The 23,700-nt window shown below is 38.6% G+C and overlaps 1 protein-coding gene and 1 pseudogene across 2 annotated transcripts; one reads left to right on the top strand and one right to left on the bottom strand.

Annotated features, from left to right (window-relative positions):
• The first annotated feature begins 5,516 nt into the window (after positions 1-5,516).
• On the top strand, positions 5,517-21,223 carry jak3 (Janus kinase 3 (a protein tyrosine kinase, leukocyte)). Of its 2 annotated transcripts, XM_076727095.1 has the most exons (24): positions 5,517-5,599; positions 7,121-7,327; positions 7,489-7,606; positions 8,139-8,256; positions 8,698-8,843; positions 8,988-9,291; positions 9,793-9,912; positions 10,015-10,172; positions 10,259-10,370; positions 10,772-10,952; positions 12,184-12,308; positions 13,206-13,337; positions 13,447-13,534; positions 14,003-14,127; positions 14,367-14,505; positions 15,384-15,535; positions 16,528-16,678; positions 17,227-17,354; positions 17,707-17,896; positions 18,137-18,261; positions 18,716-18,888; positions 19,204-19,321; positions 19,540-19,653; positions 20,059-21,223. In XM_076727095.1, the coding sequence occupies exons 2-24, from the start codon at positions 7,129-7,131 to the stop codon at positions 20,176-20,178; spliced, it is 3,336 nt and encodes a 1,111-aa protein (XP_076583210.1). In that variant the 5' UTR covers positions 5,517-5,599; positions 7,121-7,128; the 3' UTR covers positions 20,179-21,223. The 2 variants fall into 2 exon arrangements, with proteins under 2 accessions (XP_076583210.1, XP_076583211.1); XM_076727096.1 differs by lacking the exons at positions 19,540-19,653; positions 20,059-21,223 and having other exon boundaries at positions 19,161-19,212.
• LOC143317994 (N-acetyllactosaminide beta-1,3-N-acetylglucosaminyltransferase 3 pseudogene) lies at positions 20,589-22,769 on the bottom strand (annotated as a pseudogene).
• Positions 22,770-23,700: the final 931 nt, after the last annotated feature.

Raw genomic sequence — 23,700 nt, 5'->3', positions numbered from 1 at the left:
GATTTTGTTGGCATGAATGCCTGTGAGGATGATCCAAAGCTCTGAGTGTTTGACTGCAAAACCTCTGTTATCTTTGGTCGCTATTCTGGACCTTGAAACACCCACAAGTATACTGTTATGAGATCTATGGCTGAACATGGGTCTATTACATAAGGTGGGTTGAAGGAGGCTGAAAATGGGTTCTGTATTAAATCTTAAAATCAATTCTGCAGAGATGAAGACAAAGGACATAATAACATCGATTCATATCAAATTATGAAGGAATGTCATCACTCATGACACATTAATACAGGAAAACATCACTGAATTTATGAACCCTGAGAAAAAGATGGCTTTGTCAGCCATATTGCCTTATAACAGTGATAGAAGATTAACAGATTGATTCAGAAAGGTTTATATAGATATTGGACACCTGAAGGATATTCTCGAGCCTATAAAAGTTGCAGTCACGTTGCAGTGGGAGCATGTTGTACAATTAAGAAATAGTGTGATTCAGTTCATTCAGGACAACAGTCAGAATCCACGAGCATGAATCCAACAATATCCGTCACAGCAAAAAGCAACAATGTGAATGGTGACCACAACAAACCCCACCAAAATAATTGCAATTATCATCTGGAGGACTTGCAGTTTCTAAAAATTACAACTATTTCTTGCAAAATAACAAGATTTTCTAAAAAGCTGGCAAAATTTATGTAATTTCTGGCAGCAAGAGTGCTAAAAAATTGTACTTGTGATTAAGTTGCTTCTTTTGACTAACTGACCTGCAGGTAGTACCACAGAGAGGCAAACTGCTCATTAGATTTGGATCTTACACATAACTCTTCAAAAGAACATTTGTCACTCACACTGGGTTACTCTTCTTCCTTGGTGGCTCAGATGGTTTGTGGTGTCCCCAAGGCTCAATTCTCGGTCCCCTTCTGTTTTCTATATACATGCTACTTCTTGGCCAGATTATTCAAAATCATGATGTGTTTTACTGTTTTTATGCAGATGACACTCAGCCTTTAAAACCCTCAGATCCTGGCAGCCTAGCTAATCTCACAACCTGCCTCTCTGATAACAAATCCTTCAGATAAATCGGAAGTCCTCCAAATTTTATATAATATTATGCAGACTGTTAGGAATCAAGGGTTTAACACCTGATGCTAAGAATTGTCGTTGCTCATCTCCAAACTGGTTGTGTATGATTTTATTAATTTTCTTCTTGCTTTTATTTTATTTTTATTTTATTTAGTTTTATTCCTACTTGAACTTATTCAGTTTATTTTAATCTTTTTTACTTCCTCTGTGCTCATTTACTTGGCCTTTTTCTAAATTTATCTGCTGTATCTGGTTTTATTTTTTCCTTTGTAGCATTAATAAAAGTGCTATATAAATAACGTTTATTATTTATTACTAAGTAGAAATCTTGGTGTCTCAGTGACATTGTCAGACACTGACAGACCAACAATACATGTCAATGAGCAATGATACGGTATTTATTCAAAACTAAGCTTCGACCTAAAAGACAAACTTTGACTTCTATAATAAGCATTTCATCTCTTAAACTCTTGAATTTGGCTAATTGTGGCATGATTCTTGGAATGGCAATGTCGGCTTTGTCAGTTGTCCATCATTTCACGTCAAGGCTGAAATTTCTCACCAGCTATTTTCATAAAATTTTGTACTTTTGTGCATGGTCCCTGAAAGATAAATCCTACTGATTTTGGATCTACTCATACCTTTTCTCTAGCACCACCATGAAGTTAAAGTTGCGTGAAATGTCTCAGCAACTATTGGATGGATCGCCATGATATTTGCCATTGACATTCATGTCCCCCTCACGATGAATCCCAATATCTTTTCATTGTGCACCACCATGAGATCAAATCTTTTGAATTTGTTGAATACTTTAAAATCAATGATATTCCCATCGGCCTCAGCTGTGCTTTGTGTTTAGTACTAATTAGCAAATGTTAGCATGCTAACATGCCAAAACTTAAATTGCCGGCATGATAAACATTGTGCTTGCTAAATATCCGCATGTTAACATTCAGCTAAAAGCACCACAACCACTCTACCCCAACCTCTACCCCTTTAGTTGAAAGCCTGGTGCATCTCATACAGACACTGAAGGGTACTTTGTGTCCGGTATCTGACACACTGGGAAAGAGACTGGGCTCAAATATGCTGCTTTGATATTGTGTTATCATCCTCATCAATGATCTAAATCTGTGCCAGAAGCTGAGTCATTACGTGAATTCTGGCTCAACATTTAATCTACATAGAGGAGAAGTTGGTTAAACTGCAGAAGAAGTTTGAAGATTTTATATGGATGTTGGTTATAATGCCTGATACTCAAGTGAAAGACTATTTTTAAGATTAAAATTTATTTATTTATCATTTATCATGTATCACTTAAATGTATTTACTAAAACCATCATTTATTGTGTACCCTGAAAAGGCATGAACATAGAAAAACAGCAATATCATTAAGAGGAGCAAGGCAGAAAATTTAAACGTGGGACAAAAACTGAGTCAGAAGAAAAATCTGTTATTAAAGGGACATGTAATCCAAACATTAAAATGTTTGCAGTTCAGACCAGGTGGTTTTCAAACAGCTCTAACAGGAAACTGCTAAAACCCGCACTGCTGAACAGGGAAACCACAGCAGTCAGCTGCTTCTCTTTTCCTGTAATGTCAGAGTTTCTGTATTAAAGTTGCATTTCCTTTCACTCGAGGAAGACTGTAATTCATTGTGACTGTGCTTGCTGCCTTATGTGTTTTAATAAAGCTTCTCTCCAAAATTTTTGTTTCACATGGACTAGCTGACAATGAAAGACGTGTGCTTGTTTTGCACACTGATTTCTCTCCATAATCACACCAAGACACGAATGAGGACTTTATTCTTAATGAATCTGTTATTCTAATTTAAAGCGCAATGTAAAGCTTCACTATGCTAGCCCATGGGAGCTGAAATGTTAAATAAAAGAAATACTGTTGATTCTGCTTTTTAAAAATATTTCTGCACTTTTCTTCGAGTAAAACGTGACTTGTGAGGAAAGGTCATGCGGTCAAGTTAAAATCAAATCAAATAAGTTTACCCCCCTTGGGAGTAATATAAGGGCTATGTGAATTTCATAGCAATTTGATATTTTTCCATGATGGTGGTGGTAGGGGAACAGGAGCATGGTCAGCGGGTGGCCTGAGGTGGCATTGGCCACCGCTGAAATCTGATTGGCCATTCCAAGTTGATCCAGAACGCAAGTGGACCAATTTCAAAATGACTGTTTATTGCAAAACTCCTGACTGTCTCCATACAACTCTTTGATGCGTTGAGACTAAACAACATTTCTGAAAAATTTCAGTCAGCATCACAGTACTGAGACTGTGCATATTAGAGTAACAAATGATCTGTTGTGCTGGCCCACTTAAACACAGCTTTTGATACAGTTGACCTGAAAATTCTGATGGAGAGGCTGCAGTACTGGGTTAGTATATCTGACAAGGTTCTGTTCTTGACAAATTGTACATTTTTTGTTTCTACTGGTGGTCATATCTCCCCTTAGTCCTTAAACCTTAACCCTAACCCTTAGTAAATTGTGGAGTTCCCCAGGGGTCAATAATGGGATCAGTTTTATTTTTGCTGTATATGCTCCCTCATGGCCACATTATAGAGAGACACAACATTTTATTCCACTGGTACATGGATAATACGCAGCTGTATCTTCAAGTAAAGCCTACTGACACCACAAACCTCTCCAGTCTCACAAATTGTCTTGCAGGTATCACAAAATGGACGTCAGCAAATGTTCCTAACTTAAAGTCTGATAAAACATCATTCATCCTTCAACCTACATGCCAGTATCCAGTTCTCTCACAGTACCTTATCAGTTAATGATAAACCAAATGGAGGAACCTGGGTGTGCTCTTTGTCTCTAACCTCACTTTTGAGAAACACACTAACGAGGTTAACAAGTCATGTTAGATGAGATATAATTTTGTTGATCCCATGCCGGGGCAATTATGTTGTTACATGCAGCAATAACAGCAAGATACTCACACACATTACAGACAAAAAGTGTATAAGTGGTAGGATAGTAGTGATAATAAAATACAGTGTTTACTATTGCACAGCAGAAAATATATACACAGTAGAAATAATATAGAAGCATAGTTAAGAAATATGTAATATTGCACAGGATTTTTGCATGGATGTAATGTGTATTGGCTAATGCTAAACATAAAAAAATTCAGTGTTGCAAAAACAGTGTTACTACCATCTGAGAAACATTCCCAGAATACAATCAAGACAACACTCCAGCTATCATTAGGCCTTTATTTCCTTACAGTGGGACTGTTGTAATGGTCCTTTGAAAGGTGTAAATCAGAAATCATCAGACTCCAAATTGTACAAAATGTGGCAGAACGTTACTCCAATTTTAATGACCTTACACTGGCTGCCCATTTGATTTAGAATTGATTTTAGTATCCTTTGACAGGAACCTGCTGACTGTAATTTAGTAATCTCCTTTATACAATCATGTGTTCACAAAGTGGTGAACCTCGCTCCATCCTTGTTTGTGAATGACTGAGTCTTTCCAGGATGCCTCATTCATACCCAATCATGATACTATCACCTGTCACCAATGAACCTGTTTACCTGTGGAATGTTCCAGACAGGTGTTTTTGGAGCATTCCACAACTTTCCCAGTCTTTTGTTGCTCCTGTCCCAACATGCTGCTGGTATTTTGTCTTTGTTGCTGTTTTCAATTGAGTATGTGTCAAATTATCATATTCTTATTATCATATTGTGTTTTACTTACATTTTACGCAGCGCCCCTACTTTTTTGGAGTTGGAATTGTTAACGTTGGTCAGTAAATTATTAGAAAGAGAAGATACCTTGTCATGGATCACAGAAAAATAAAATTTTGTCATTATGGTGGTGCATGAGGAAAGGAACTGAAACTGATGGAAGTACGTCTATGAGGAGTCATGGTACATCTCAGTGCTTAAGTCAACTGGACTTGCGTGAGTTCCTGAGAATGTCAAGCAAGTTCAGTTGCCTTTTACACACGCAGAAGAAACTCCTGGAACCATAAATATCCAGAGAGAATTTCCCATTGATCTGGTCGGCCATTGTTGACACACAGTACCTTCCAATGGAAGTGTTGGACAGGCACAGCTGCCCTTACAGCCACAGCTATCGAGGCAAAGAAAGTACTTTAACATCTTCATCGTCCCTTTTGCAGTTAAATGTTTAATAGCTCAAAATCATATTTTCTCAAAGTTTATGTGTGGCATTTCGTAAAGTCAGCAGAAATATACTGTATACCATGACATTTCCAATCCATTTAATGTGAAAGGTGAAGGACTTTGTCAAACATTTCACTGTTTAATGTTGTAACTGTGTCAGTTCAGTCAGTGGGATGAAAAGAGTTTGACAGAGATGACAAGGAACTGTCGATTGTGTCGCATCTGCTTGTCTAAATCAGGAAATCCTATTGAACTTCCTGTCAACACACACGCACAGCGTAAGCGCAGATGTCAAAGAAGAAAGTTCAGTTCAGAGGAACAAATGATCGAGATGAGGACTTCTGCCCTATAAATGAAAAGGTAACAAATACCTTTAACAAGACATAATATTGATCTTTAGCTCTAAAATAAGTATAATGCAGTTGTGCTTTGTTGAGAAATGTCAGAGTTTCATTTTATATAGTCTAAACCCACAGTGCAATGTGGTGAATGTGCTTACTCTATGTTCTAGCTTTGTCTGTAGCTACTTTTCAACTTGTATTCAGCTGGCCATGACAAAGACTGTATGTTCATTTCATGAAGGGTTAGCTGTACATTACAACAGATTACAGTGCTAATCCTTATTTCAGTTCTGTTTATGTTAACAATCATCTGCAAAGTGAAAGTAATTTGGTCTATGTTGTTGTCAAAGTAAACAAAGCAAGTATTTTAAAACCAAATAAGGACATGAGACAACGTTATGTACTCTTACACAGTATTATGTATTTCACATACTGTGTTCCTGATTCAGCCAGAGCAGAACATGACGAGCAGTTTCCTCTGATATAATGGGAATCCCCACAAATCTACATTTGACATTTTAAAACACCATTCAGAGTCACGGTGGGAATTCTCCTCACATGTCATAACACACACACTTTAGTTTACAAACATGCAAAGTTTTATACGAAGATGACGTGACATTTATATACTGGAAACATTATAATACATCTCACACTGTCTGAGTTTGAGTCGTAGCTGTGTTGACTGGGATTTTTTTAAACTTCATAGCTCATAGCTTCATAGTTTTGGTGGGCAACACTGCCCTTAATCACTTGTCTCAGTAACTGCAGATGCGCCTGTGAGCAAGTCATACAACAAAACCTACATGACTTGAATTTGTATCAGTTCAAAAAAACCTGCTGTGGTTCGTAATGACTGTCACTCACTCAGTGGGTTTTACAAAGCTGCACAGTTAAACCTTTATATCTGGAAATAAGTCGAAATTAATGTGTACATGTGGCAATGTTTCAATTAGCTGATGTTTACTATGGCTACATTAGGAGCTGGTAGAGCAAAGGTCTTTCATCAGGAATAGTTATTAAAATAAAATTCTAGTTTTCTCCTGTATGTATACAGTTGTTATTGTTTACTATTATATAGCAAACTTCTTATTGTCATTTTAGAAAACATACATTTTTTCTGTATTTAATTTGAAGCCAAACCCAGCTACAGTGGTGTGAAACAGTGAAGGGCTGCAAACCTCACACAGCATGTTCGTGTTTATTAAAGAGCACTGTGTGCAACGCTGCACATAATGTGTGTCGGGCGAGGAAAGTATGAACCTTCGAGTACTTGTTTGCAGTTGCAGTCACCTCCTGTGGGCAGAGATCATTTTCCACATGCAAGTTCAACAAACTACCAGGCACATATTTGTTTATTTTCCTGAACTTTTAATTATTTCTAATAATATGAAGCAAAAACAGAGGGTTATACCATTTTTCAATATCATCCAACAACTTAATTTGCGCTGACACCAATGAAATGATGTCACCCCACTTGAAGTATCAGTTTCCTCTTATAGCTGTCTGAAAATAATGACACATTTGTTGATTTCCTTAGAGGCACCCATGGATCTCAGCGAGGAGGAGTCTGCCCCTCTGGTGATCAGAGACCGGGGAGGCAGCCAGAAGTCCAGTTCTAGCACTGGTCCCAGTTTACAAGTACACCTTTACTTCTTTCCAACCACAAAGGATGCAACAACACTACAGATTTCATCTGGCCAAATCTCTGCTGAAAATGTCTGCGTCCAAGCAGGCAAAAAATGTGGTAGGATTTCACTGAAAAGTCATGAGTCATGAAACTGCACATATTTAGCATTTTGTTTGTGAATTTGTTTTTTTAAGTGTCTAAGAGGCTACTTGTTGGGTAGGGTTAGTCACTATAGCATCACCAGTCATGCTGTAATGATATGTCATCTCTTTCTCTAGGAATCTTACCAGTGTACCAAAGTCTTTTTGGTTTGGCATCGGCCGATCTCTCATTCTGGTATCCGCCATCACACATGTTCAACACAGAGGAAAACTTACAAGTACACTTCAGAGTCAGGTAGGTGACAAATTATTGAGGAATCATACATTTACTCATTTACCTCAGCAAGCAGTGTACATCACACTTTAAGATGTTTTTTGGAATGGGATATAAAGCTAATCCGTAAATAAGAATAACAGCCAGAAACAGCAAACCATGATAGAGACAAGAAGAGGACTCACGACACAAGGTAGGGGAGGAGGAGGCAGAGGCATCCTAACAGGTAGCTTGTAACAAAAGCAAAAAAACAACATTCTTATTCCTTTCTTGTCATCTTACAGAAAGGTAAAAATCACACATTTGTACTCCCAATACTCATTTTAGTTCAGATGTGATAACAGTTTTAGAAATACTACTTACTGCATGTCATAGGTGAATTATTTAAACAGTTTTTGTAAGAACATAAATGAGGAATTTTGTTACCAAATGATCACGTCCAAAGCTGTGTGTAGAGGCACGCTCACACAATGTATGTATAAAAAGTGATTAACTTTGTGGTTTGTTATGGTGTGATACTATGATGAATAATGGATTTATTTCTGGTATCAAGGTTTTTCTTTCAAAACTGGTTTGGACAAGGGCCGAGAGCATCATACCGCTATAGTCTGACCCGAGACAGAATCAGCCCAGTTCTTGACTACAGTGTCATGGATTATCTCTTTGCTCAGGTAAAGTATTACATGTTATTTAATGACTCACTGAGATACATCATTTCATTTTATTTTATTTCAGTACAACGCATAATCATATCAGTATTTGGAATTTGGTTGGATACACATCAACAATATGGTTTGATGATTATTTATCATATTAAATCTGACACACCAAAATACAGTGTGAGACATCTGAACTTTAGCACAGAACAAAGAATGATCACATTAAGGGAGAAAGTACAGAAGATCTGATGTTCTTTTCATGTACATTAAGGTTTGACTCACACCACCCACGTAGTTATAGTTTCAGTAAACACTCTCATTGTCTTCTAATACTATGCCACAAGTGTCGCTTGTTTTGAATTTGGTGTCAAACAGTTAAATGCCAGAAATAGCTGCATGCATTGTCCATGTATTAAAAAACTATGCCCATGACTGATTTCTTATTGTTCATAGTCACGAAGCGACTTTATTGCTAGTGAGGCGGGAGTGTCTCCACCTTTGAGTGCCCAGGAGGAATGCCTTGGCCTTGCAGTGCTGGACTTGTGGAGACTGGCTAAAGAGCGCCATCAGAGTGTAAAGGAGCTCTGCAAGACTGTTAGGTAAACTGACATTTGGATAATGTTTCATTTAGCCAAAATTTGACCTCACAAGTTAATGTTAGAACATTTCTCTTCAAGTGATTTGTGATGTTTTGTATAGTTTGCAGTCATAAGAGCAAATACTGTGCTGTTCTCTTTTTTCAGCTACAAGTCATGCCTTCCTACGTCACATCGTCACGACATCCAGAAACGAAACCGCCTGGATCGTTATCGAATCCGAAACACCCTCAAGCATTTCTTAAAGAAGCTTGGTAACTGCTCAGTAGACGAGTGCAGCTTGAAGCTCAAGTACCTGATTGAACTCGCTGGCATTGAACCTTCTTTGGGAAGTGAAACCTTCCAAGTGAATCGTTCGTCCTCCCATTCGGAGTCAGCTTTCTCTCTTGTGCGGGTCACTGGGGGAACTGGGATTCAAACCAGTGGAAGTTGTCATCCTGATGATGCCCAGGTAAGAACAAGTTCTAGGGCCCTGTGATTTCCATGATGCAGAAAATCAGGATTTTCTTTACCATTGTAACTTTTTTTCACAGTGCCTAAGCTGAATGAGCAGAAAAAAACGCTTCTGTGTTTTAGTGTCTCAAATGCACACACACAGTCATGTCAAAGATGCCTTCTAAGAAAAATAAAGACAGTGCGCTAGCAAGAGTTTATTACTTCAGCAGAGTCTCAGAAGTACAAACACATCAGATGTGAGATGCGAGTTGGTTGAAGACTTCGGGGCTGTATGCATGGAGTCAGATATTCTTTTGGAAACGATGAAAACACTCCATCTGCTTCAGTCAACAAGGAGGAGCATGCCAGAACATGAGAGTAGCCTCCGTCAGACCCACTTACCTGTTGTGCATATGGAGGCTGTCCTGCTGAATATCTGTTTGATAAAAAGTAGTGCCATGTTGTGCCGTGTTCAATCGTCCTCTTCTTTTTTTTGTTTTTTTTTGTCTTTTTACAGTGGCAGACCTTCTGTGATTTCAAAGATATCATCGACATCAGTATAAAAAGGTCATGCCATGAGCAGGTTCCCCAAGACAGCAGGATGGTGACAATAACCCGCAAGGATGACAGATGCTTAGTAAGGGACATACCTGTCATTCAGCACTTCCACAATCCTTGCTTACCGTTTATTGACAACATTGTTTATTTTATTCAGAATTTACTGTTTTTCTCTCTACAGGAAGCAAAGTTCCAGAGTCTCAAGGAAGCACTTTCATTTGTGTCACTTGTTGATGGCTACTTCAGACTGACCACAGACTCGAGCCACTACTTCTGTCAAGACATTGCTCCTCCAAGTATTCTGGAGGGGATAAAAAACCATTGTCACGGCCCAATCACGTGAGTCACTTTAACACATATGAAAACCAAAACCACCATTCATATGCACCTGTTTTAGATTTTTCCTTCGTATCTTGTTTGATCAGATCAGAGTTTGCAGTCAACAAGCTGAAAAAGTCAGGATTTAAAGGTGGTACGTTCCTTCTGCGGCAGAGTCCTAAGAACTATGACAACTTCTTCCTCACTGTTTGTGTTCAGGTAAAGTTTCCCATTGAAGCAACATAACAGACTGATTTAAATTTTACTCTGAAGAGTAATTTACTAGCTATGTCTGTGCACATTTTTATTTACTTCACGGACCTGACAACGAGAAAAAAAATATTATGATGTCCTTTAATTGTGACTGCAAGCACCGTTTCTGGAAATCACAAGGCTCAGGAGAATAGAAGTTTTCTATGCAGATGATAAACTTGTTTTTCCAAATAATGTTACTGAACAGAAACAAATGTATGAGAGAAGCATCAACATACTCAAAAGTGTGCAAAAGTCATTTGCATGTCACTCAAATTTGTGCACTCACAATTTCTACACAGATTAAAGTGTCTCAAATTGTTTCTGAAGTGCTGTGGAAGTTTTATGTAACAATTATATTTCTGCAGACTCCACTTGGACTTGATTATAAAGACTGTCTCATTATTAAGAATGAGAAGTACAGTCTTCCTGGTGTCCAGAAAACATTTTCCAGCTTGAGAGAGCTCACCAGCTATTACCAACACAACAAGCTGGTACTGGCTGAAGTACCTGTGCAGTTGGCCTGCTGCTGTCCACCCCGACCCCAAGGTGTGTTTCCCAAGTGTGTGTGTGTGTGTGTGTGTGTGTGTAATTCATTTCATGTGTATGTTTATGTCTGCACCAGTGTGGACAATATAATATTTACATTTGTGTTCATGTAGCTATCATGTCATTGTTTTGACAAACCAAATTTGAAAGAAAGGAGCACAGTGTCATTTGCTTACGAACACCATATCCAGGTTTCTGATCATTTCAAGCCATGTAGTAGTTCAATAAACGAACAAGCAACAAAAAGATAATAAATATCTAAAAAATGTACATGTTGAAGTAATATTATTACTCTCTAATGTCAAAGGGAAAGAAAGACTCTACATGTAAATTAATTGACTGTCACTCACCAATACTACTGTATCAACTTCACTAACGCTATAGATCATAAATAGTACGTAATTGGAATTTACATGGACCTCAAGAAAGCTTTTGACACATCAATCATGATGTATTAATCAATAAACGGGAACATTATGGGATCAGGGGGATAGTTTTGCACTGGGTGAAGAGTTACTTAACGGACAGGAGACAATTTGTGAAGTTGGGAGACTACACTTCCTCATGCTTGGGCATTGCTTGTGGTGTCCCCCAGGGGTCAGTACTGGGTCCAAAACTGTTCATCCTTTATATAAATGACATCTGTAAAGTCTCTGAAGTATTAAAATTAGTTTTATTTGCAGATGATACAAATATTTTTGTGCAGGAGGGAATTTACAGGAGCTTCTTGGGATGATTACTGCAGAAATGTGTAAATTAAAGAAGTGCTTTGATAAAAACAAGTTATTGTTAAATCTAAATAAAACTAAACTCATATGATTTGGAAATTGTAAAAGGAATACTCAAGCATTAATACAGGGAGATGGGGTTGACATTGTGGGGGTTCATGTAAACAAATTTCTCGGTGTAATTATAGACGAAAAATATGATTATCTATTGTGTTTGTGAGTGTGTGATTGCAAAAAAACGAACAAAAAAAAAAACAAAAAACAGGATGCACAGGAAGTAGGCACATTAATTACTAAGTGGTGAAGGGCTAGGATTAAATAAGCTTTTGCTTCTTCCTACTCCTTTTCGAGCATGTGAAGTTAATATTGTTTCGTTTTTGATTTTGCTGTTTTGTATTGCTTCGACGTGTTTGAAATAAAACCTTCATTCATTCATTCAACTTAATACTTAAATTTCTTGCTTGAACTGAGATATGTGCCGTCATTTTCTGCTGTTCCTACAGAGCTCACAAATCTGATCATCATACGCAACAACAGCTCTGTGGAAGAACAAGGGTCCCCCACAGCTGACAGGAACAAATTCAGTCATATCCAGTTCCACATGATCAAATACGAAGACTTGACATGGGTGAGTACGCAGACACTAAATGTACCATGTAGAATTCTTCACAGGTCCAAAAATTTGTGTCTGAACCTGAAAAGACATGAAAATGCACTGCATGGAACTGAACCAGACCTGTGTATGATTTCAAAGCTGGCACCCAGACCCATGCAGAACCGAGAAATGTCCTACCTGAACCCAGCAGGGAGGCACAGACCTGATCAGCACTGAATTTACAATTGATTGCTATTTACACTTTAACATTAAATTACAAGTTGTCCAAACAGACCATTGTGTCTTACTGAATCTAATGTGATTCGCCTTCTCCACTCTGTCTGGCCGTGACACAAAACACTCCTTATTTTACCATAAAAGTCCACTTGGTGACGGATAACAAATCGAAGAATCAAATCTAAAAATTGAAGAATCAGCTTTGTAGATCTGTTGCATCGAGCAAAATAAAGATAAGTTGGACTGTTTGTCTTTTTGAACTTTAATACCAATTGCTCATTTATTGCCATGGCTGCTAATGTTAGCATTGCCCAACTGACTGCATAAAATGTTGATCTTACCAGTCCTGAGTCCGGTCTTGGGCCCTTGGTTTTGGGTCTACCTGTGTAGACTTCCAGTACCAAAATACTGCCACTAATGTGAATATTAATGCTCGTCTTTCACGTTTTGGTATCAACATTATTTTTGCTACTCTCTTTCCAGTTCTTCTACTACACTATTACCGCTGTTGCTCAACTGACCCTTTCACTATTACAGCTGTGTACAACTACACGACAAATGCTGCTACTACTGCAAATACACTGATACTGTACTGTAGTGAAATAATATGAAAGGTCCTTCAAAGGTTAAATGTTTTTTTTATGATGGAGAAACTTAGTAGTAAAACTTAGTAGTGTGTATTTTCTCTATAAGGGTGAAAGCCTTGGACAGGGATCCTTCACGCGAATTTTCAAAGGCCACAAAACAGATTTTCGTGATGGGGAGAAGCACGTGACAGACGTTTTCCTGAAAGAGCTTGATGCCGCTCACAAAAAATGCTGGGAGGTGGGTTTCTTCAGATTGAAATACACTTAAATGTTGAATTTTTCTGTCATCTAACTCATCCCTTTTAACATTTTGTACATGTTATTTGCTTGTCTTTGCCCTCTCTCAGTCATTCTTTGAAGCTGCCAGCTTGATGAGTCAGATTTCTCACAAACACCTCCTCCTTGTATATGGTGTCAGTGTTCATGGAGTAAAAAGTAAGTTCAAACCAAACTGCAGTTTTTTGATACCATGTCTTTATTTGCTTCAAGATGCTAATGTGCTTTCTATATGTATTACTGTTCTGTGAATAATATCAGTTGTGCAAATAGAAATACTTGTGATTATTCTAAGATTATTCTACACAAGGAGACACTGAAATCAGATCACGTTTGGTTCACTTTGGCTCAGTCTAAAAGCATTTACAAGCTCTGTTCTGATAAAAAATCTATAGGCCTGCACCTGCAAACAGCAAAAACAAAATGAACTGAAAGAATGAATCAGTGAATGAATGAATGAATGAATAGACACATTAAATCATTCCCATCATAATCGAAAAGAATAACTATCTTCACATTAAATCCTCATGTGACCTTGACTCAGTCCCTTGTCTGTGGGCGAGCATTTGAATGTTGGTGCTTGGTTTGAAGTTCAGCTGTAGAAACAACCCTTGCTGTGCCTTACAGACATCATGGTGCAGGAGTTTGTCGAGTACGGGGCCCTCGACCTTTACTTGAAGAGAGGGAGATCTGTGTCAGTGAGCTGGAAACTTGACGTAGCCAAACAGCTGGCGTCTGTCCTAAACTTTCTGGTAAGACAAACTTGCTGATCTTTCAAAAGTAATGATGAAAACCCAGTCTAGGAGGAGATTTAGTTCCCTGTGTGTGTATCTAAGCGTGCATGATTTAAAACCATAAAACATCAATACATTTCCAATTTTTATTTCCATGTCTGAAGATCACAAGTGCCAAAATAACAGTGTAATAACAGTTGATCAGTACTGATGACGACACTATAATGAGTCAACATTTGCATGTAACTGTCTTGCAGGAAGAAAAAAACATCGTTCATGGAAATATCTGTGCAAAGAATCTGCTGCTGGCCAGAGAAGGTGACCTGTCGAAGGGCAGCTCTCCTTTCATCAAGCTGAGCGACCCGGGCATCAGTGTAGTCATGCTGGGCAAGGATGGTAAATCAAGGAGGGTCTTCCATGTCTGACACCATCAGATCAATTTATAGTGCATATACTGTATATAATAGTCAGGAGACAAACGCAGCAATGTGATCTCACTGGCCGGCGTATAACTAGGATGCTGCTTTTAAGGACATTTCGTGCATTTACTCAGGTTAAGCTTTTTGCATGTCATTTAGTGCAGGAAAGTACAAGAAGGGGCAAAATCAGGTGACCTTCACCATTCATCGTCATAGTCAAGTGACCTTTGTCGTCATGGTAGTGATGATAAACACATGATTACCATGCAACAGTCGCCGCTTGGTCAGGTGTAGGAAAAGATTATGTTTGGGATAAAGTCAACGTTGACTTTTGGTTTCTCACAGGAGAGGAACAGAATAGTTAGAATAGATAGCCAAGCACAAGATAAAATCTAAGAATAAATACATAAATGAAATGGTCTTCACAATATAAACTGTTTTTAGTTTGTATCACCCAAGAAAGTGTAACACATTTAAAATATGATACCTAATGTTAGCATTATCCAAGGAGGGTTGAATCCAGGGCAACTGGACTTGGTTGTAGAAACTTGAAAACATTTTATTTACCTGTCCTCCAAGCTGCTTCTTCAGTTCTAACTGGCTGGTGGGGAGACCCAGGTACTTAGCCTGTGGGGTTGTTATCACAGTTGTTGAAACCACTCTGGTGCGAGAACTGAAGGAGCCCCCTCAATGAATGGATGGTGGATGAGAGGTGAAGTCCAGTTGCCCAGAGCTCAGCCCTTCTTGGATAACCATGACCTCGATGACTGAGAATCTTCACAGATATTCTTAGCATCCTTCATGAATGTGTGAGTAATTCATGCAGATATATAATATCTGTGTGTGTTTGTTTAGTGATTCTGGACAGGATCCCCTGGGTGGCCCCTGAGGTTGTAGATGCCCCGGACAACCTGACTCTAGAGTGTGATAAATGGAGCTTTGGTGCCACTGTGTGGGAGATCTTCAACAGTGGGAACAATCCACTGCAGGGCTGGGAACTACACCAGGTACGCCCTCTTCTGTTGAGTAAACTATGCACTAAACGCTGATCGAACAGGCAGTCAAAGTACTGTCAAGAGCTGTAATTTATGGCACAATTGGTGTACTATTTTACTTTTACAGCCCTCATTGTCCCATAAGTCATTGTGTTCCCATCAGTTGTTTAGTGGTGCGTTCATTATCATTAACTCATAAATCTGAAAAAGACAGTTGGTGTGCTGTGTGCTTTTTACCATGAGCTATCTAATGATTCATCATGGCAATTAACCGGGGCAACAAAAAAATTTCGTAGATGATGAAAACCGGCGGTCACTGCTGTTAGCAGCCTGGATACGTTGCTACTTAGTGGGTGTTAGAGGTACAACAAAGCTCCAATATACTGTACAGAGATACTGCATTTGAAATTTACATGGTACATTGTTATCCACTTATGTTTAACCTTGGTGATTACACTTTGATAGCTGTTTGATGACAAGTACCTGGAGATGGAACTGTGAATATCTGGCTTTATAGGCAATAAATCTGATGATATTCAGAATCAATCAGCAAAGCTAATTCAGGTTAGTTTTGGGCTCTGTGGAACCATAGCTTCAGACTGATTGATCTGGTTTGTTGTCTTTTGTAGATCCAGCAACTTTTCCTCATTTATCTAACCAGGTTACAGTCTGTCTCTTTTTCAAGAGAGATCTTAGAGAGAGAGAGTTTATTAGGAAGAACTGACATTAGAACACCTGATTTGAGACACAGAAGAAATTATTCATTTTACACACTGTTTCAACATCAAAATGAACAGAATAAGCCCTCTGGTATCACACTGTACTAGATGATACATTTTTGAAGTTTAGCAAAGATTTCATCAAATGACAAAAATGAAACAAAAATTCCTGTAAAAGAAAGAAGGCACATAAACAACAAAATATAGCAATGACAAGCGACAGAGACTTCAATAAAGGTTAGAATGAAGCTCTGATGATGTCAACTACTGATGTGTTTACTGTAGAAGCGGCAGTTTTATGAGACCTTCCAGCAGCTGCCTCCCTCCCAGTGGACTGAGCTGGCTGATCTGATCAGTCAGTGTATGGACTACCAGGCGGCTTTCAGACCTTCCTGCCGCAGTATTATTCGTCAACTCAACAGTCTGATCACTTCAGGTAATGATGTGGATCATTATTCAGCTGATACACACAGACAGTATAAACCACATATCTAAAAATATGTCAGCTTCATGTTTTTTTAATTTCAGGTCAATAAAAAATTGACCCAGATGAAGCTTTTCTCATCAATTTTGTCCTTTGAAATAGTGGTGCATTTATAAAAATGATACCATTATACAAAATATATTAAATATACCAAGGAGAGACTTTCAATGTCAAAACTGAGAAACAAGCATGTCAGTTGGTTGGCATGTTAATTTATTTACTTATCAATTTCTTCTTTAGTATATTATATTTGCCCAGTTTCATGTGTAAATGTCAATAGAGTTCTTTAAGGGGTCATTATGAAATAAAGAAAAGTCTGAGTGCAAATGAGCACTGACAAATTTATTTAGGATTTCAACAAATTGAAAGTCAAAGGTCTTTGCCTCTCAGTTTGGTCCTGTAAGTCTTGGTCAGAATGGGTGTTGGTGGTGGAATCATGCTGTTCGGTTACATCAGAAAACCAAAAACCATTACTGAGAATTTCTCCTGTTTCATGGCAGACTATGTGATACTACACGCCACTGAGCTGGTCACACAGAGCCCTGTGTGCACAGCCCTCAGCCCTGCTCAACACACCCAGACATTGCTTGAGGAGAGACACCTGCGCTACATCTCCCTTCTGGGAAAAGTGAGTGTACAAGCAAGATGACAGCATGTTCATAAAGCAGAGCCCTTTGGACCAAACAGTGCACTTTAATGATCATGACTCATCTGTTTGAGAGGCCTTTTCCAGGTCATTGCCTGTATGCCCATGATGTATAGACAATTACAATATCATGGCCTTTTTTTTTTGCTGCCCATGACATTGTGTTTAATGGACAAACTGACGAAGGCGGACACGACAGGATATTAACTAAAGCTGCTGTTGTGCTTCACATGAAATGAAAAGGAGTTTTATGACCCCATTTTTTCTTGCCCAACAAACATTTTCACCTTTTCACCTCATTTGTGCCCTGACTGACTCAAAACATTTTTACCAGGGAAACTTTGGCAGCGTTGAACTTTGCCGTTATGACCCGCTGGGTGATAACACGGGTGAGCTGGTTGCTGTAAAGAAGCTGCAGCCCAACAAGCAGTCGACCCTGGAGGACTTCAAGAAGGAGATCAAAACCCTCAGCGTTCTTGAGTGCGACTACATCGTCAAATACAGAGGAGTCTGCTACAGCATGGGTATAAAAAAAAAAACACTCACTGCAAACATAGCACACGATGTACCCAAATAATCAGCGTCAGTAAACATACAGTGCACTCATGATATTAGTGCATCCCTTCATAATCCTGGATTAACTTTAAAATCAGAGTCTCTTGTCTGGACTGACTGATTCAAGAAACGACGCAACGATCTGGAGTGTCTTCTCAGTATCGAAAGTTTTCATCTGCTGAATGAGTTTAATGTTAATCTGTTCACAGGTCGCCTCAGCATGAGCTTGGTGATGGAATACCTGCCCTACGGCAGCCTCATTGGCTACTTGGAGAATAAACGACATAATGTTAACACCAGGCGAATGCTGCTTTTTGCTTCTCAGATCTGTAAGGTAAGAGTCGGAAATATGAGCTAAACTCATGCAAATGGCTGTCATCACAAAATTTAAACGTAAGCAAGGTTTGACTGGACTCTCGTTTAATTACTGGTTGGCAAAAAGTTTAACATTGATTTTCAGTTCTGTGACTGAGTCGTGTCCTAAACATATTCACTATAATGTGACTTTTGCCAGAAAGTGTGGGTGTCTCGGTCATCAAAAAATCCTCCAGGAGAATATAACGGTCATTCTCCCTGCATGGTACCATCCTTAAGAGGAATGTGAACCACCTCCCATGCTTTCCAAACATTCCATTCAAACCAATAATAAAGATTTCAAGAGTCAAAGCCAGAGTGCTGAAGGGATGTGTTTTATTGTTGCATGATGTACAAAGTACACCAGCTTATCTTGTCTGTGTTATATATATATATATATACATAAAATGTTTTACTGTTTGAAATTTTCCCAGGGGATGGAGTACCTGCAGACCCTGCGTTACGTGCACAGAGATCTCGCAGCTAGAAATATCCTTGTGGCCAGTGAGTCGCTAGTGAAAATTGCTGATTTTGGACTGACCAAGATTATTCCTTTGGACAAGGAATACTACCGAGTCACACAGCCCGGAGAGAGCCCCATTTTCTGGTAGTGTACCTCATGTCTGAAAACTGAAATACTCTTTAATCCAAAGTGTTGAAGCAGAGATCCGTAGCTTTCTGCAGTGTGGAAGCCTCCTGTTTGTTTGAATGAGTCATTCTCATAAAAGACAGTCTGCTGTTTGAAATGGCGTCATAATTTGGCAATTAAAGACTGAAGGAGGCCAGCTTTTTCTCCCAGATCAGGCATTAAAGAAGATTACTGTGTTGTTTTGCTTTGATAAGTAGCCATCCTTCAAACGGAGATTATCTTGTGTTCAGTTCCTGGAGGTCTACCTGACCACACACTGCTCATCTAATGCAGGTACGCCCCAGAGTCCATCAGTGAGTCCAGATTCTCCCACAAGTCAGACGTCTGGAGTTTTGGAGTCGTTCTTCACGAGCTCTTCTCTTACTGTGACATGAATTCCAACCCGAAAAGAGTAAGAAGGCTTACTGTCCACACATACCTGTATGAACAATATTTCAATGCTTTTTTATTTTGATCCCTTTATGCCACTGTGTTTGCTCTTTGTAATACTTACTGGCTGTAATGACTGAATTTCCCCAGTGTGGGATCAATAAAGTCTTATCTATCATATCTCTTTTCATTTAGCAAGACTTGTTTAACCAAAATATTTCACTAATACCGTTCTTTTAGCTATGCATGCAGGAGATTGGACACAATGTGCAGAGCCCATCCATTTCAGTGCATCTGGCAAATATTCTAAAGAATAACTGGAGGCTGCCGGCTCCTCCAAACTGCCCACCCAAGGTACGTTCACTGTATATGGGTCAGTTGCTGAAAAACAGTAGCCATTTTGGAAATCTCTCATCTTGATTCTGATTAAATTAAAGGTCTTTTATCTGCCACTTTTCTACATTCACACATCCCTCACAAGTATGTTGTGATGCTATGAGAATCGCACTGTAAATCAATGAGCCCACTAGCAAGATGCATGTGGCCTCTGTCTTATATCAGTGACAATGTGACAGCGTCTTTATTCCACCATCTCCTGCTAATATGTGGAAGAGTCTGGCAATCTTCTCCACGATGGTCATGATTTATATTGAACATCTTTTGTCCTTCAGTTTGGCAAACGCATGCAAATATCAACAGTTCTTTGCTCTGTATCTCCAGGCAAAACAGATTATTATATTTTTCTCACTGTGACACCAGGTATACGGTTTGATGAAGGAGTGCTGGGCATACGACTTCACGGAGCGGCCTTGTTTCACTAGCCTGGGAAACCAAATTGAAAGCATCCTGCAGGACGAGAGAGAGAACCCGAAAGGCTGACAAGGAGCCTCTTTGCACCCCCACAGTTGAACTTTTGAAAGCAACAGTATGAAATAATGCAATTTCATTTACTCTTCTTGTTGAAATTCATTTTACACAATGTTCATGCTCACAGCAGCGGACACTCATCCAATCATGTAAACATTGACAGACTGATAATAGAATTTCTGGGTGTTGGGCTCTCATAAATCTCATCGAGGCTATTCCCTTGGCACTCAGGTAAAGCTAATATTTTCTGTTGGTTAAGTTGTAATCAAACACTGTTTTCGGTGACCAGTACGATTTTCAAACTAGCAGATATTGTGCAAAACCCTGCCTCGCCACAAAAAGTGGCAAAATTTCGTTAAGGCAGGTGAAAAATAGAAGTTACCTGGATGTAACTTCAGTTCTATGAGTAAATGTGTAAACCATTAGAGGGCTGGGCACATATGAAACAGAACATTTATTGTTCACAGTGACAGAGCTCTGAAAACCTCTTCTTACACCATACTTTAAGATTTCCTGCTCACCTTATAAACCGATACACAATGCCTACAATCTTAATTTGGTACATTGCTCATAGTCAAATATATTACAGTGTTCATGTTCAACAAGCAGAAAAACTTTGTGCTGCGTAAAGGCTTAAGGCTCATATTTCTACAGACTCCAAGAATATGACATTGCTATTTTGGCCAACAACAGGTGAAAGACATTTAACCACAACTCATCCCTCATACCAGAACAATAACTTATTACTGTAAGAAAATATAAGGCACATTGTACTGGGCACTGAAAGCAGGTACAGACAACATATATGACTTTTTTCACATCTGTATAAAGGCATAGAAGAACTACAGAAACTGGAAAAAAGAGATTTAAAGTTTTGTGGAGGGGTAATTTCTTTTCTGAAAATGTTTTGAGAAATATATTTTGCATCTAATATTCTCCTTTCTGCATTTATACTGTGGTAATATCATTCTGTAACGAAGAATTTGTTGTCTTTTGCTGTATTGTTTATATATATGTTTTGTGGCAGCAACCTTTAGACTGTAACTGTTTTCTGACAACTGAAATAAGTTGTTCTCTGAAGTACTGACGTGTCTAAAACAAACAAACAAAAAAAAACTGAATAAATGTATTATGTTCATTCAAAATGTATCTTTGAGGAGTTTACAAAGTACAAAAAAACTGGAAACAGAATTCTTAAATAAATGGCAACTGGACAGTTCAGCAATGTTATGCCAGATAGGAAAGCTAAAGGGCATAAGTCCACGTTACTGATGGTTATCAGTCTTATTAGTCGTTCTGGCATCATGGAGATGACAGTGTTGCTCTGTTGGTTGGGTTATTGATTAATTTTCTAGAAACTGTTACTGACATCCATGTTCTCCAAACAACATTCAGTGAAGTCACTGTTAAAGCTCCAGCACTCACACAATTTATATTTATATTTATATTTATATAAAAATACATTATTCATTTTAATTTCAATATTACTTAATTTTCTTATTTTTAATGCCACATTTCAGATTAGGATCATTTAATTTATACCACATAAAATATATTTTAGCTGGTAGGAATCTGTGTACCAATAAAAGATCTTTATAATGACAAGGGTCATATAGGTCTACTTTCTTTGAGGGGATGTACAGTCCCAGAGGCTTGAAGCCCATATGGGAAGCAGGACGAAGTCCTGCTTTAGCCAGGCACATCCCCATGTAAGCGTCATCGATGGGAAGAATAGGAATGGACTGGGACATACTGAATATGACCAAAGCTGTATAGCCAGACAAGAGGTAGCCCCCACCACTACAATAGAGGGGATATGAGTTCGACTCATGTACCTCAACTGGGACAAAGTACTTGCTCCCCGGTGTTCTAATGGGCTCCATATTTGGCATCAGATGACCAATGAAGAGGTGCTTACTTCCATCATTGCCCTTGAGGCTTTGAAGATACTCCACCATGTTGTCTGTGTTGGCAAAGACGTCATCATCACCATTTAGCAGGAAGCGAGCCTTTGGACAGTTTCTTTCCATCCACTCCAGGAAGAGTATCTGCTTCAAGGTGAGGTTGTAGAATGATTCACTGAAGTCCCACTGGAGGATGTCACCGTACTCTTGTTGCTCCAACTCAACTTGTTTATTCAGTCTATTTTTCTCAAAACCAGAAGCTGTTGTTCCTGAGATGAAGATCCTTCGGATCCACACACCATTGTGTCGCCTCTCTTTGGCCCAGGTTTTACGCAGCACCTCTCTGCGGTCGTAGTTTTCAGGAGAGCTTTTGATGACCAGCAGAAGGAAGACTTCTGCTGATTTATCAGCTCCTCCACATTTATTAGGAAGGTCCAACAGCATGGGGAAATGGCGACAGTGTCGATAGTAGAGAAAGTCTTTTAGGTTACCAGGAAGTGAGCTGAAGCCTGTGATGTTGGCAGCAGTCATATTTAGCTGACATCTTGAATGAACAAAGGACGTCTTTTTGGCAATTGACCTATTTTGACTGCCGTCCCTTTTCACATGCAAAATAAAAATTACTTTACAGAGATGGAAAAGCAACAGGCCAAGAAGTCCAGATATTAGGAGAGTTTTTTTTCTCATGATAGTTCTCATCCTCCACACTGCAAAATTCAAAAAAGTTTTTTATCAAGTCTGACAGCAGAAATTATGACAAAATGATGCATTTAAGAAATAAAGGTGATCACTTTTATGTAGATTATAGGTACCTGTAAACATGAAGCAGGTCATAGTGAATAGTTAGCATGGAGAGACGCAATAAGCATTGGCCAAAGACAAGCAGATGCTCATAAGTTACCTGAGCACAGACTGTAAGATACTGTGAATCATCAGCTATGAGCTGATGATGATCATTAAGGATTAGTTGATCTTTCTGTGAAACTATATGCTCACTACCTTCTTAAATAATTTGCAAAGGCAAATATATTCTCTCCTCATTTCTATGAATCACAAAAACGTTCAAATCCTTTTTGTGAATATTTATGTTGAGACTTTATTTAATCATTTCTGCAGTGTCAATTATAAAACAGTTCAACTAAAAAACTTCAAAACACCACAAAGCAGATAATGATGGCTTTGCCACCGTAAACTTATTATCATCAGCATTAATCATTTGAGTAGACAAAAATATGTATCCTCATAGATTCACCTGTTACGTTTTTTTTAAATCCTTTTAAAAGTGTTAAGCTGTACAAACCTTAAATTATAAGCTCTGATACGATGTCAAGTGTTTGCTGGTGATCAAAAATGAATCCAAACGGGTATTTGTCAGTACACATGGAGCAGGTTGGCTTTTTGGAGAGTCGATTCCTGAGGCTTACTGCAAGCAAGTGCTGCAAGATGATTGCTGGTAGGTTTCCTCGACTGACCCTCCCACAAGTTAACCAGTAACGGTAAACAGGTTTTCTTGTGTGATACTCGATGGAGGAAATAAACAAATACTGTGGATTAAGGTGTCAAGCTTTTTTTTTTTTTTCATGATTTTCGTTTTTCTATGTGGTTATGTATATTATTTAATATTTAACAC

This window comes from Chaetodon auriga, chromosome 3 (assembly GCF_051107435.1).
Source record: "Chaetodon auriga isolate fChaAug3 chromosome 3, fChaAug3.hap1, whole genome shotgun sequence".
Classification (NCBI taxonomy): domain Eukaryota; kingdom Metazoa; phylum Chordata; class Actinopteri; order Chaetodontiformes; family Chaetodontidae; genus Chaetodon; species Chaetodon auriga.
The sequence above is the reverse complement of the archived record's forward strand: the minus strand, read 5'-3'. Positions and strand labels throughout refer to the sequence as shown.